The 15,975-nt window shown below is 41.4% G+C and overlaps 2 protein-coding genes across 2 annotated transcripts in view; both read left to right on the top strand.

Moving 5' to 3' along the window:
• The window catches only part of CBWD3 (COBW domain containing 3), a 56,340-nt gene extending 44,806 nt beyond the window's left edge, over positions 1–11,534 (top strand). Inside the window, 5 exon segments of the mRNA XM_030566219.1 lie at positions 5,548–5,616; positions 5,721–5,786; positions 8,232–8,361; positions 9,678–9,727; positions 9,730–11,534. Of these exon segments, the coding sequence (XP_030422079.1) occupies positions 5,548–5,616; positions 5,721–5,786; positions 8,232–8,361; positions 9,678–9,727; positions 9,730–9,816 (402 nt within the window). The 3' untranslated portion in view covers positions 9,817–11,534.
• Positions 11,535–14,605: 3,071 nt separating this feature from the next.
• LOC115653562 (forkhead box protein D4-like) lies at positions 14,606–15,571 on the top strand. The gene has a single exon (XM_030566985.1). It carries the CDS (start codon positions 14,606–14,608, stop codon positions 15,569–15,571), a length of 966 nt encoding a protein of 321 aa, XP_030422845.1.
• The last annotated feature ends 404 nt before the right edge of the window (positions 15,572–15,975 follow it).

Below are 15,975 nucleotides of genomic sequence, written 5' to 3'. Positions count from 1 at the left end.
GCATATCTCGCAGTCTGGGCTGATCGAAATGTAGGGTAGTGCATAAAAGGCAAAAAATACTTGCTTTTTGCTCGGTAGCTGTATGTCAGGGCAAGAGAGAAGGCTCACATAAACAAACTCCATGCCACTTCCCTCACCTCAGGCCACAATCCCAGCAGGTGGAGAGGGAAAGGCCCAGCTTGGACTTCATGAAAATATATTTAAAGGGAGGAGGGGAAAGCAACAATGAGATGAGAACTGCTTGCTGGGATGGGGGTTTTCATGCTAGGTGGCTGTGGCGGCCCTTTTGACTGTTGGGGGTTCATCACTCTCCTGATGAAAGACAGCTCTCTTATTTATGATCACTTCAAGAGTCTAGAAATCTTTCTAATAAAACTATTGCTATCCCCTTCTGCTGACCACAGATTTCAAAATATTTTGATTATATTCTGTTTTGAATTATTGTGTTACACATTCTTTTTCCTGTGTCTGTAACAGGTCATCTTGTTACACATTTGTCCTGAGAGTCTAATTAGACCATCTTTTTTTTGTTATTTGGTGTATTGTATTAAGAGGGAGTAGGGAACCTTGCAGAGCTCTTGCCTCTGTTATTAAAGCAGTTTTGCTGTCTAATTTTCCATGGCTCACCACAGAGGAAGCCATGTTCCATGAAACCATGGAAGGTTGGTCAGATCAGGACTTTCACTGGTGAACTTTAGCATTTCCCCAGAAGTTCTGAAAATTAGAATAGTGGCATGATGTAGGGGAGGCATAAAGGCAATGGCTGTGTGAAATGGAGGCAGCCTGTTAACAGAACTAAAGAGGTTATATCACATAGTTGAAATAGGTGTTGGGTGCACTGTTCCGTTGGTGGTTATTAAGACACTGTGATGAACTGGAGGAATAGTTGTTTTTGCAAGTTAAACAGAAAGTGCTTTTTGCAAATATGTTAGAGCGTGTATCTGTGTGTGCGTGAGAGAGTGAGAGAGAAGTTTGTGGACTCTGGTAGTTCTGCAAAAAGGTTATACTGGGCCTAAATTTTAAAAAGGGAGATCAGCAAAGTTAGTCGCATTTTGACACCACCTCATTATAGAAAACCCAGTTGTCTTTAACCTGGAAACTAAACTCAAAATATTAAAATGAGAAATAGTGGGACTTTAAAACTTTAACTCAGTGATTCCCAAAGTGGGGTCCACCATGGGTTATGTGGGGGTCCATCCCTTGAACCTGGGCCAGAACTCACTGAAACTGCATTCCAGCACTTTTGCTGCACAGACGATACCATTGTGATAACAAAATGGCGTTCTCCACACACTGTGATGTCATATGCACAATGTATGGGAGGTCATGCTGGTGGGGCATTCCGGTAGTACCAATACTTGCACATTCAGGACTAAACCCCCTTGTGAGCATTTAGAAGTACTCTTTCTGCCATGCATTTCAAGACTCACAGATCTCAGAAAGTAATAGCCCCATTCAGGGGAAACAGAAATACAGATAAAGTTGACATGTATAGGTTTTCAGGGAATCCTGAGACCACTAAACTAAACTGTGTATTAGTATATATGTGTATTTTCGGAGGCTTCAAACCACTCCATAGCTAAGCTTACTGAAAATAATGTTAGTTAAAATGAAAATAACTGTTTTGTTACAAAAATGGACCAGCGTTAAAAAACGGAACCAATAAGAAGAAAAGATATCTACTATTGAACAAACATGAAATCAACGAGGATCGAAGTGATAACAGAAGTATAACTAGAATAAGGAAACATCATTGACACGTCACTGGTGTGAAATGTGAAAATATGGAAGGTGCCAAACTTTATGAAAGAACAAAGAAGAGGAGAAAGTATGATGAGCTTTACATTACATTTGGCTTTACCTGTGTCATACAAGAAGATGTATAGTTGCGACACAGTTTTTTGTGTTACAAAATGCTTTCTAATTAGTGTTTAAAACCAGCCAAACTCTGCTGACATTTAGTTACGAAACATGTTCTGTACATAGATTAGCCTGTAGAATTTTTCAAACAATCATTAAGTGACTTATAGGCTGGAAAACAGCATGTTATTAACACAAACCATGTAAATCATAAAGCTCTTGGAGTTTCATATATAGTTAGCTATAGAATTGCTAAAGTTGGAAAACCACACATAATTGCTGAAGAACTGATTCTTCCAGCAGTGAAGGACATGGTAAACATAATGCTAGGAGAGAAGCAAGGAAAGCAATTAGAGATTATTCCCCTGTTGAACAGTACAATATATAGCAGAATATATGACATGAGTGATAATGTGGAAAAACTGGTGTTATGCTTGCAGGTGAGTCTGTACATTGCCTTGCAAATCAACAGATGTTACTAATCTTGTTGCATGTGTTTGGTATATTTTTGATGAGGTGGCTGAAGACTTGATTTGTCATCATCCTTTGCCCACATGCATAACAGCAGAAGATATTTTTTGAATAACTTTTTTTTTATTACGGAAACGTTGTATTGGTCTGTGTACTGATGAAGCTCAAGCAATGGTGGGTATATATTGAGTGGAATTGTCACTTGAGTATGTCAAGTGTCACCAAAAATGCAGTGGTACCATTCTAGCATATGTTGTGAATCATTGGGGGCAAAAAAATCAGCAGAATGAAAGGCAGTGTTAAATGATGTTAAAATCATGATTTTTTTTTTAAATCATGTACTCTGAATTTGTGCATATTTAGCACTCTGCAGTAACCTGGGAAGTGAACACTCTTCATTACTTCTACAAACCGAAGTCCATTGGTTCTCCCTTGAGGGAAGATATTGGCCTGTTTGTTCAGAGACGTCATTTTCCATGGATTATCCTTTTGAATTTTCAGACCGACAAATTGTACCTTTTAGACAATTGCAGCTGGCATACTTGAAGGACATATTTTCTCAGTTAATTTAACTGAATTTAGGTCTTCGGGGAAGGAATATCAATAACCATGTTTGATGATCAAGACTAAGGAGAAGCAATGATGATAAAGCTTCAGTTGTGGTGGTGTGTGACAAATGACAATTCTGATTGTCTTTATTAGATTTATGTTAGATGAAAAATGCAAAACATAATTTTTTTGGCATTTGGTAAACGTCACGGGCAATTTCCAAGAATATTTTCCTGTGAAGAATGATGATATTTTTCTGTGAAGAAGCTAACATTTGGATTCAACACCTCTTTGCTATAAAAGCACAACCATCAAAGGATTTGAATATTGAAGATAGGAGGAACTAATGGAATTGTTGTGTGATGGAGATTTGAAGACTTTACAAAGCATTAATTGATCCAGTTTTGGCTGCAACAGAAGTCAAAGTATCCAACGCTGTCAAACAGAGCTGTGGTGGTTTTTTAAATCTTATTTGCTGTTACTCATTTGCATGAAAGTGATTTCTCGGCACTCGTCTCATTAAAATCAAGATATAGATACAAACTGGATACAAAGCAAGATCTTTAGGCTGAAACTTTCAAATATTGTGCAAAATATATCAAGATTGTATTCACAAAGGCAGGCTCACTCATCACACCGAGTAACACAATATGTTTCTTTTATTTCAGTTTTAAATTTAAATGAGTTTTAACAAAACTACCATAGTTATATTTTATATCAGTACCTATGATTTCTCAATTGTCATACCATGTTTGATGACTGTATTTCCATAATGTTCTTTGATACCTACCTATACTTTGATACACAGTTTAATGGTTGCTATAATAAATAAACTTGTTATAATTGCAGACTGTTTACTTCTGGTTCCTTTGTGAGTGTTGTCTTAATAATAAAGTAACCTAACTAATACAATAACTGCAACATGAAACTAAATGTAAATATGAAAGAGGCCTTAGTAATTTAGTCAATGCCAAAGGGCTCCTTTACAGAAAAAGATTGGGAACCACTGCTTTAGCTCAAATCTCAATGTGACCTTGATTATTGGAGTTGCTATCGACACATCCATAATTAAAATTGTTCGGCAGAGTGATGGATAATTAATACTTAAACTTAAGTTACATTATATTTAAATTTTATTTTTGTGGCCACCGCCTAAGAGTGAGTTCAAAATTTCCCTCATAATTCAGATTCATGTTCACACTAATCTGTGTGTTAAGTCTCTTAAAATACAATTGTATAAAAACCTAAATGAATACCTAGTGGAAAGAGGTAAAGTGTAATACTTCCTGAATTTTATGTGGGAGGTAGCAACTTGATATTATTAAGGAACTGATTATTGTTTATGTAGTGTGGTACTGTAACCAGCAGCCCATTTCCCACTAGGAAGCAGTATGAGTTCATTGTCGTTATCCCTGTTTAGTTTAACAATGGTTTATAAAAAAAAAAAACTATTGATGTATGAGGTGTAAATGAGAGCAGGAAGTTTTCTCACAGTTGGCTACAAGTTCTTCTGGAGGAGAAAGGGTGCTTATTGACTTCATGTAGATTGTGATAGAAGGATAGCTGCAATGTGTGTGAAGCGTAATAGGCTTGGATCAGTCCCTCTTTTGAAGTTACCTGTGAACAAAATGTTAGCACTTGTTTGGGGTGTGGGTTGGTTTGTTTATTTTATTTTGTGAATTACTCTGTCATTGAGTAAACTCATAGAATTGCTGCTTTAGTCATTTTATTTTTCTCCAAATATTATGACCAGTTGGAGAGACAGGGTGGGTGAGGTAATATATTTTATTAGACCAACTTCTGTTAGTGAGAGAGACAAGCTTTCAGGTAAGCTCTGTGTAAGCTTGAAAGCTTGTCTCTCTCACCAACAAAAGTTGGTCCAATACAAAATATCACCTCACCCACCTTATCTCACCCCACTGAGATGGTAATTTTGTGTGTTGAACTTTAAGTAAAACAAGGTTCTTAATGTATTTTGAAATTAATTTCAGCAGTTCTAAACAGGACATTGGCACATGGATTTTTTTTCCTTGTCTATGATCAGGCTCTAAGAAGTAATCCACTGTTCACTTTTGGGTAAAATATAGCATTTTGTGTTTTTATTTAGGGATCTATTTATAAAGCTTTTTTTTTTCATAGCATAAAGAGTGTACAGCAATGACAGGATAAAGTCTGGTGCATTAAAAGAGAACCCCCTTATTGTGACACATGTGTATCAGCCCAGTGAAACTGTGCTGGTGAATGAGAACAACTATGAAGGAAAAAAAAAATAGCTAAGGGAAGTAACTTTATTAAACATTTTTTAAAAGATACCAGTATTAACAGCCTAGTCATATTAACAATTGTTGATAAGGACTAAATATCAATTAGTGCAAAGAGTTCTACAATATGAAATGTTATGGCATCAAAATACCCAAAAGTATTGACTGTAGGGAATCGTATATTCCTTAAACTGACATCATAAAAACAGCTGAATTGACCAGAGTAATATACTATATTAGAGCAGAACCAGTAGTGTAGCAAAAAACTCCAAAGGAAAAAAAAAATCACAATTCCTGATTTATACTGTTAAGTGCACAAACATTTGTTTTAAATAAGGTATTGAACGGTTTAGTTTGTCTCTAATTTAGAATAACAATATTAATATTTAGATTTTTCTATTTGCAGAGTATTGTTACGATTACATTTGAAATATTAGGAAACATAACTGAAGAAACTCTAAATGAATTTATTCAGGTGAGTGCTGCATAACTGTTACCTGAAAAATGTGTACTGCACCACTTGAGAAAATTATCACTTGTGTAAAGCTTCTTTTTTTTAAAACATATTCCTATTTGTAGAATCTTCTGTGGGAGAGGAGTGTGAAAGACAAGGCTGGTCGTCCCATGGAGGTCATAAGACTCAAGGTTCAGCTTTTAAATTTACCTAACTTTTTATAGTATCAGAGGGGTAGCCGTGTTAGTCTGGATCTGTAAAAGCAGCAAAGAATCCTGTGGCACCTTATAGACTAACAAACGTTTTGGAGCATGAGCTTTCGTGGGTGAATACCCACTTCGTCAGTCTACATGCATCTGATGAAGTGGGTATTCACCCACGAAAGCTCATGCTCCAAAACGTCTGTTAGTCTATAAAGTGCCACAGGATTCTTTGCTAACTTTTTATAATAACTTCTGTTTTTTAACTCCCTTACTCCTGTTAAGGATAAAACAGTCTAGCTACATCCTTGAATGTTCATAGTTGCCCCATCCCTGGATCACTTCATTTGAGCGAGGGGAAAGGCAGTAATAACTTGATTTTCAGGATTCAGTTCTTTCCCAACACTTCAGTCCTCCCACGTGACTAGCGAGCTCTGCTGGCCAGCATATAGGGGGAGGAGACTCATACATTGTTCCCTTTACTCTCAGCCCACTTGCTCTGGATTTAGTGGGAGGAATCACCAAGGCTGGAATTATGGTCAGCCCGCTGTGCAAGGGTGGGAGAATCCTTATTCCCCTGTATTGCTACTGTAAGGCTAGTCACAAGCTACTCCATGATGATCAGTTGTATAAATGTTGAGTTTTCTTTGCAGAAGTCCTTGTTGCCAGGTCTTTAATGTTATATAGTCCTTGAAATCTTACTTCTGTGTGTTGTCACTCCTCTGAAAGATCCCATCCCACTCACACCCAGAATGGCCAATTCACTTGGAAAATCTGCCTAGGGTTGTAATTATACTTCTCAGCATAACTTGCAGAAATTTAAATACACCATACAATTGGGGAAGGGGAGACATGTCAAAGTCCAACACTTAATCTCAAGGTCGTAGAGAATGTTATGATATTTTTAAAGAAGTAATCAATGGATATGCAAACAATAAGTGAAATTTCTCAGGAAAATATTGTCCTATATTTGCAAAGAGTTTATAAGTAGCTTCTATTTCAGTGTATATTACCTATTCCCCTACAAACAGTTGGTTAAAAAAGTGATACAGAAAAAATGGACGTTCAGAACTCTGTCAATGCTTTAATAGGCTACAGTAAAGAGAAAAAATGTGCTCAGGTTTATTTGCTTATTGCTTAATGAGAACAGCATTTGCAGTGGTGCACAGTTGAATGACATAATTATTTTTACTTGAATTTTCAGTAGTGGTTATATTTGTGCGTGGTCTTGCTACATGAAAATCAGGGCACTTGTGTTTGTCTTCAATCCTCCTCCTCCTCCTCCCTAAAACCTAAAAACCCACTGATACTGCTTGGAAAATACAGTCTGGGAGGAAATAATGTTGATATGTATCAATATATGTTCTGCATTTCCCCCCCATTTTGCTATACTGAGCACTTGAATCAAAGCAAAGTGTATAAGGTAGGCCTCTGTCCTGCGACTATCTGTGCACTAAACCTCACTGAAATAAATGGGGCTCTGTGCAGATGTGTCCCAGTCAGTTGTAGGATGGGTGCCACAGTTTGTCTTTTTTTGCTTAAGTTATTATCCTGTTTGACACTACAGTCATTTTAACACCAGTTAATTTGTCAAACAGAGGATTAGGATTTCAGATGAGGAATAAGCAGGAAGGAACTGACTGACAAGATCCTACTTTAATGCAAGTGTGTGTGTGTGTGTGTGTGTGTGTGTGTGTGTGTGTGTGTGTGTGTGTGTGTGTGTGTGTGTGTGTGTGTAAATAAAAAAATTAAATTAAAACCTCTCCCATCCTCATGAAGAGATACAGAATATATTAGATAATCAGAATTGTGTGTAACTAGAAAGTTTTACAAGGTTTTCTATGAAGTGTTAATGGATCTTTCCAAGGGGAGTTTTTGGCACTTAGTTGCTGGTCTCATTGTGTTGGCTCTAATCACGTCATCATGCTGCTGAGCCTTTTTAAAATGTTGACAGTCACACACATTCATATATCTTTGTTTTAGAATAGTAAAAAAGCTAAGGGCGTTAACAACTTAATCATAATTATCTATAACCAGAAAACCGTGTGTTGTACTGTCTACTCTTATTTGTTAAGTCTACGGGTTGTGTTGTCTTGTATTCAAATTATTGTATTCTGTTTGTACAGTGCCTAGCACAATGTGGTTCCTATTCAGATTGCAGCCTCCAGGCCAAGGGTTCTCAAACTGGGGGTCGGGACCTCTCAGGGGATCGTGAGGTTATTAAATGGAGGGGTCACGAACTGTCAGCCTCCACTCCAAACCACACTTTTCCTCAAGCATTTATAATGGTGTTAAATATATAAAAATGTGTTTTTAATTTAAAGAGGGGGGTCATACTCAGAGGCTTGCTACGTGAAAGGAGTCACCAATACAAAGTTTGAGAACCACTGCTCTAGGCTCTATTGTGATACTAACAATAACTGTCCTCCTGATCAGGGGTTGGTATCTATTAAAGACAAATCCCACCAGGTGATTGTCCAAGGTGTCCATGAACTGTATGATCTAGAAGACACCATGGTAAGCTGGAAAGAGGATGATGAAAGAACAAACAGATTGGTTCTAATAGGTAAGAGGAAACTATGCATTTCTTAGTTTTGCCTGTTGTGAGAAACAGCTGACCAAAGTCAGACTATAATTCTTCAACGACTAAAACAAAGTAAATAAAATACAATTGTCCATAAATTGTATGTATATATGGAGTGTGTGTAATTAAAATATGTGTATGTATGTTTTATATATTATATATGTAGGATTAGCAGAATTCAGTTTATTATAATTTTGATGGATAATATGAGTTTATTTTTAAGTATTTTTAATTATTTACATTTTCATAGTGGCACAAAATTATGGGTTTTAAGCTTTTTCAGTTTTTATCCATTTTAAATTTTCACAATTGTGGGACATGGAGACAAGGGGGTCAGACAGTATTTAATGACAGTAGAAGACACTACTATTGAAAAAGTTAAAGCTTCATAGCAGTTAAAATGCAAATTGTCAACATCACCTGTCAAAGTGTACCCAAGTAAATATACTTAAATCCAACTCTTAAGTTCTCAAGTGGCACTCTTTTTTTTTTTTGCCTATGTGTAAATTGTGATTGATGGAAATATTTTGTTTTGTGTGTACAGTGACATTGATGATTACTGACCATTTACCTATTTAAAAAATCTAATCCTTTCAAGCCTATATATACACCTCTACCCCGCTATAACGCGGTTGTGGGGAGCCAGAAATCCCTACCATGTTATAGCTGAAACCCTGTTATATTGGGGTGAGGCAGCAGGAGTTCAGTGGGATTTAAAGGGCCCGGGGCTCCCGGCAGTAGCCGGAGCCCCGGACCCTTTAAAGCGCCACCGGAGCCCTGCTGCTACCATGCTATACGCAAACCCGTGTTATATGGGGTCGCGTTATAGCATGGCAGAGTTGTATACGTCACTTTAAAAAAATCTAGGATTAAAAACATGCTTGTGGGAATTATTATAATAAAAGATTTGATAAATCTCCATAAGGAAAAAGTGTTATTACCTTTTAGGTGTGTGTAATATTAAAGGCTGATCTCCTGTTTTCTTTCAGAAATGTTCATAATTAATGTTGAAACTAAATACCTCTTAGGATTTTAGTTGTTTTTTATCTAAACTCCAGGTTGACTCTGCAGTTTTAATGAAGATTAATCCAGCATTTCTTCCCCATTTCTCTTATTTTATACTTTTTATTGTAGCCTGTTTGGAAATCTATAGCTTAAAGTTACTACTTACGGTCATTATAATAAGTCTGTGTTTTAACTCATTAGTATGTAACAGGTGTTGTATACTTGTCGGTTTTCATTTATGTATGGATTATTTTGTGATATTCTGGAAAATATGAATTGTTGTCTGTTTACAGGCAGGAACTTGGATAAGGATATCCTTAAACAAGTATTTATAGCTACCATGATAGAGAAACAGGAAAACAGTTGACATCACACCACAAAGAAGAAGAAATATCTGTCCTTAACACTGCAAACTTTTATAATAATGGATGACGTACAATACAGTAGCTTCATTTTGCTCTTGCAATTTATACAATTGTTAAACTCTGAATTTGACATTACTCCTGTTACGAATTCCAAATCATCTATTGTTTAAATATTTGTATTTATGTTACAGAATAAAATAGAGTAAAATCGTGTTTCTAAAATTTTGGCATGTGTTTAAATGATGTAATATATGTATTCACAGAAATAATTAAGGATAAGGTTTTTTTCTGGTGTTTGTGTATGGGTCATGTAGTATTATGACTGAGGATATCTGGTGCACACACAATAGAGAAATTTAGAGCGCCCCAAAACAATTCTGAGGCTACTGCTCCATCCTGTTGGTTCTTTTAATAAAAAAATAATTAAAAAAACATCATTGCCTCACTGGGAATAATCAGTCATAGTAGAGAGAGAGTCAGGTAATCATGTTGTTTAGCTACATATTACCTTTCTCTTTCATACCTTTTTTAGATCTAAAGTAAAGATGATCAGTCACCTTTTCAAATAGCTTTAAAATGATTGTATAAGTAAAACTACAAATACCTTAATGAGAGATGTACAAAGTTAGGTAAAGGATAATATCAACATAAACATAACTACACCCTCAATCACATTTTCATAGAATTGAGATCCGTAAATGACCTCTTAGATCTTCAAGGCTATGACTCTGTCAGTATTGAATTTTTCTATATAGGGCATTTTCTGTTGTGTTATCCAAGATGTCCAGTGCAATTTCTCCCCTTTTTCTGTGAGATTGTATGACTTTTTTTTTTTTTCTGGCAGTGCATATTGTTGCTGTGAAGGGAACTTAAAATAAGGTTTGTATCTATGATCTTCATTTCAAGTGTATGTGACATAATCCTCTGATTTACGGAGTAGCCATAATGCTATGCTAGTACAGTATAATGTGAAGATGTTTAGCAGAGGGATCAGGAAGAGATGACTTGTTAACCCTGTAGTTACAAACAAGGGGAAGTGTTTAAATATTAGTTCCCGTCTGCTGCCACCACAACTCTTCTTGGAACAGTTTAATTCTGGGAGGATCCTGCAATATCAAGAAACAGATATTTGCCAGTGGTCCCCCCTCCCTCAAAACTCCCCCCAGCTTCCAGCCAGAGTCAAAGCGAATTGTGTGGGTTTGAAAAGAATGCAGGATTGCCTGGCAGGACACACCCCAGTGATATACATCTTTCCTTAGGGGAAAAAAAATTAGTTAACTGTTATTTCTAGCCCAAAGATGGTGAAGTTTGGCACCTCTACAAATAAAAATTCCAGGGCTGGTGATCAAAATGGAGTCTTCTGTCTTCATAGGGGAAATTTCATTCTGCCAGAATTTGCTTAACATCATTGTTCACCTTGGGGAAAAAAAGGCCCTGGGTAAAGAAAAATTGATTAAGACTTCTTGTCCCTTCTTCTGTTTGATGATCAGCTGGTAAGGAAATGTTCAGGTTTTGGAGAGCTAAAACTCTGCTGTGAGTCTAGCCTCTCTAGATTGGTAAGGTAGAGCCTGTAACTGTTAAGTGAGAACAAATTTGCACTGCAGCCTTTAGAATCAATTTGTTCCCAGGTCCCAACTGTGGTGAATGTTCTCACCCCCTAAGCACTGCCTGGATTATCAGCATCCTGTTCACTGGGGCTCTCCTCAGAGGGTTCAGAACGGCCATCCTGGGTCAGACCAAAGGTCCATCAAGCCCACTACCCTGTCCTCTGACAGTAGCCAATGGCACATGCCCCCAAGGGAATGAACAGACAGGGCATGGATCACTTGATAACCTATCATCCAATCCCATCTGGCAAACAGAGGCTAGGGACACTGTTATGCCCATCCTGGCTAATAGCCATTGATAGGTCTATCTTCCATGAATCTATCGAGCTCCCTTTTGAACCCTGTTATAGTATTGGTGTTCACAACGCCCTCTGCCAAAGAATTCCACAGGTTGACTGTGCATTGTGTGAAAAATATACTTTCTTGGGTTTGTTTTAAACCTGCTACCTATTAATTTCATTTGGTGGCTCCTTGTTCTTGTACTATGAGGAGTAAATAACACTTCCTTATTTACTTTCTGTATACCACTCATGATTTTATAGACCTCTATCACATCCCCCCTTAGTTGGTTCTTTTCTAAGCTGAAAAGTCCCAGTCCTATTAATCCCTCCCAGGGAAGCTGTTCTATACCCCTATTCATTTTTGTCTTTTTCTGAACTTTTTCTAATTCTAATTCCTATGAAGATGATCCCAGAAGAGAGGTGGTTAATTATACCCGCCCGAGGGAAAGCAGGGCAGTGCCTGCTCTCTTAGATCGTACTCCATTTGTTTGCTACATTATCATAAAAAGATATGGGCAAAAGCTAGAAAACCCAGACTGAAGTGTCCGCTTCCGCCTCTGCGACGCTATTTTCCACTGTCATTGATTTAACAACTGCTGAACTTTGTAGAGGTGGGCGTTACTTTTGTTTTGCGAAGTTAGAGGAAGATGGGGGAGACCTACCCTTTCAGCTAGAATTACAGCCTGATTTTCTGATGATGATAAGATGCCTGGCTGAAAAACAAAACGAACTACATTTCATTGGTGGAGGGCATGCAGCACACCCATCGTGCTGGTAGAAAACGTCCGAGCCAGCAATCGAAACGTAATCAGACCGTTATATGCAGAAAGAAGAAACCTAAACGTTTGCTTTTTTTAAAGAAATGTCGGTTTGATTTAACCTTTAACATTATTACAGATATAACAGCAATTGCGCAGTGATGTAAGTGTCTTGAGACCTTTTATAGCGATCTAATGAACAAGAGGAAATTTCTCCCCCATATTGTTTAAATTTCTTATAAGTAATGTTATTGGCCGTGCTAACATCAAGAAAAAGCTATCGCATGCCTCACCAGCCTAATAGTAAATTCATTCGGTTGTTCCTCCTTGCATGTCTGTATTTTCTCAGAAGAGAAATTACTCCGTTCATATTTATGAATTACTTAGCCTGAATTTATTTTCATTTTGTATTTTAAATATTTTCCAGAGTTGTCTTTGTATATTAGGGACATTGATTCAGGTACAACGAAAAAACACTACGGTTCTTGCAAACGAGTACAGAAAGAGAAAGCTGTATATGTGTAAATAAAACGTAGCAGCTATGAAGGAAGAAAGTAAACCTTTGAATAGATATCCTGTGTGTGTTTGGTCATGGAAATGCTAGCAAGAAGAAAGCATTGAAATGCAGGCTAGCTTCTGTGTCCCCAAGTAAACTTCAGTTTGCCCAGGGTTTTTCTGATGATATGTGAGAAGAGGGTGAAAATGTCCGTATTCTGAATTCCCTATCTCAAAAACTAGGATCAGCATGCAACAGCCTTCAGAGCGGAAGACAAATACACAGAAGGGGAATTGTACAGTTCTTCCTGATTTTTCTTCTCTAAACCTCACTGCCGCTGTGCTATTTCCTACTGTGTTCATGTGCAGATCTGGAAGGTAAATAGTAACCTCATGTGCGGTGTCACTTGCCATTTTCATGGCCAAATCCACCTGCAAACGAGCTGAAGTTTACAAAAGCCAAGCTGACCGGCTGGGGTTTGGACCTTTTGCCCCAGCTGTTTAATGCCTGGCGTAATTAGCCTATTAGCAGAGGGTAGCGTCTAGCCTTCGCCACTGTAATAGCGGAGGGGAAGTGGGAATTCGTTCAGAACTGCAATAGGAAACCTCTCCTAACCCACCAGCATCCAAACCTCACAGAAACGCCTTTCCCCAAAGTAAACTCTGCGCTGTGATCAGTTTACTTTATTCTCCAAATTGCTGTTCATTAGTTCAGCTCTTAAAGCCGTCAAGTTACCACACCCGATCTGACTGTCGCCCGCAGATAGCGCCTTATTGCTATGCAGGCTCAATTTAAGTGTGGTGAGTTTCAAGAATCTCAAATAAAGCATTTTCTCTCCTATCTAGTTTGAAAACTTGACCTTTTGTGTTGTGTGCTCGTAGTCATTCAGTACAAACCCCGGGCCATGTGGATCAGCTAGTAGTGCCGTCGGATGCCTTTTAGCGGGAGGAACTAAAATTATTGTAACTATTTGATTGCAGACGTTTTCTGGCGTAAATAGTGGTGAGGTTTCATTTGTGGGGTATCTAAGCGTTTGGTTTTTGTAAGGAGTGAAACCACACGCGTGGACTTCCAATGCCATCCCTGTTAAAATCCCGAATCCGTAAGGATGTTAATCTCCTGATTACAGTTCAGTAGCGCTGAGAAGCGACGCTGGAGAGTCTTTGTGTCCTTGCTGTACAAGCAGCACATTTCAGCAGGCAGCGCCGAGCAGGGGCTGGTAATTCTAGTCCATATCTTAGTGACAGCCGGGGGCGAAGTTTACTATGATTATAACTTTGCTCATTCAAATTTTGACTAACTCCAGATGTGTCTTTCCGTCGGTAAAGGCTGCAAATGTGCTTTCTCCATGCCCACCTGCCTCACCCGCTACAAGTGGAGGGAGAAATGGCTGAAGAGCCTGAGAGTTGTAGCCCAGTGGGCCATGCTCCCCACCCCGATCTGCTTCCTGGGAGCTCCGCCAGGGTCCTGCGCTCGCCCACTGCCCGATCAATGGCAAACGCATCCCAAGGACTCAGCATCCTCCCCCTCGGTGGTGGGCAGGACCCAGGGACCTCACTGCAGCAGTGAACCCATTGGGCTGTAGCAGGGACCAGCCGCTCCTCTCCCCGCGCTGGCCTGGGGAGGGGTATAAGAAGGGCTCGGACGCGGCTTTCCCAGCCACACGGCGAGGCGGCGGCCAGGGCTGCACCAGGGTCCGTGGGCGAGCGGCCCCATGAGCCGGCAGCTGGGCCCGCGGCGCTCGGATGGGGAGGACGAGGAGGAGGAGGAGAGCGGCAGCGTGGGGGCCCAGGAGGTGGAAGGGGGCAGGGGCGTCCAGGGGCAGCCCCGCCGGCAGGGGGAGCCCGAGGGGAAGCCTCCCTACTCCTACATCGCGCTCATCACCATGGCCATCCTGCAGAGCCCGCAGCAGAAGCTGCCGCTGAGCGGCATCTGCGCCTTCATCCGCGGCCGCTTCCCCTACTACCGGCGGCGCTTCCCCGCCTGGCAGAACAGCATCCGCCACAACCTCTCGCTCAATGACTGCTTCGTCAAGCTGCCGCGGGAGCCGGGCAGCCCGGGCAAGGGCAGCTACTGGGGCCTGGACCCGGCCTCGCAGGGCATGTTCGACAACGGCAGCTTCCTCCGCCGCAGGAAGCGCTTCAAGCGCCCCCCGCCGCCGCCCGCCCCGGCCCCGCTCTGCCCGCCCTGCGCCCTGCTGCCCCCCGAGCCCCTGCGCTCCGTGCCGCCCGAGGCCCGGCTCCCGCTGCACCCCGCCTGCCCCCTGCCGCGCCAGCGGGCGGCCGGCTGCGCCCTGCAGCTGGGGGTGCTGCTGCTGCGCGAGCAGGAGGCGGCCGGGGCACAGCAGGTGGCCGCTCCCCCCGGCCGTGGCTGCTCCTTCAGCATCGAGAGCATCCTGATGGGCAGCGAGCCGGCCCCCAGCCCCCTGCTGCCGCCGGCCGCCGCCTGGGCTTGCGGGCCCCAGCTCCTGCCTCGCACCCCCTGCCTGCTGCCGGCCGCCTTGCTCGGCGTGGCATCGCCGTGGGACACCGCCTGCTGCGCCCCGGGGGTCGGGAAGGGCACCCGCCTCCTGCGGCCCAGCCCTGGTGCGGCGGCGGTGCTGGGCTGCCAGCCCGGGCCGGACCCGGCCAGGCCGCTGCCCCTTGGAGCGGCTGCGTGGGGAGCGCCGGCCTCCTTCTAGCGCCAGAGGGGAGCGGCCTGGCACCGCCACCCCTGTCCCAACCTCCGGCCACTCCTGCCGGGGTCGTTGCGCGGACACCCTGGCGGGTGGTGTTAGTGCCTCAAACAACGTCATGCTCCGATCGGAAACTGCCCGGCCCGGGCACTGCTCCGCCTTTGCCGTCGGCGGAGCACTTCTGCACTCCCCCCTCCCATCCGTCTCTGGGTGGCGATTGTCAAGGCGCGCCTGACTTTATGCTGCGACCTGAAACTGACCGACCCTGCTAAGTTTGCAGCGGCTCCGGCTCTCAGGGGGACAGAGAGTTTTTTCACCCCGTTTCTGGCGTGTAGCGATCATGCAGAAAATAGCCCCCTCACGGATGTGCGTTGTCTGTAAGATGTTTACAAAGCGAAGGACTTTATGAG

Source organism: Gopherus evgoodei, chromosome 6 (genome assembly GCF_007399415.2).
Source record: "Gopherus evgoodei ecotype Sinaloan lineage chromosome 6, rGopEvg1_v1.p, whole genome shotgun sequence".
NCBI lineage: Eukaryota > Metazoa > Chordata > Testudines > Testudinidae > Gopherus > Gopherus evgoodei.
The sequence above is the reverse complement of the archived record's forward strand: the minus strand, read 5'-3'. Positions and strand labels throughout refer to the sequence as shown.

What these genes read in the sequence shown, in the direction of transcription:
- LOC115653562 (XM_030566985.1), top strand. Translation starts at nt 14,606, where the DNA reads ATGAGCCGGCAGCTGGGCCCGCGGCGCTCGGATGGGGAGGACGAGGAG.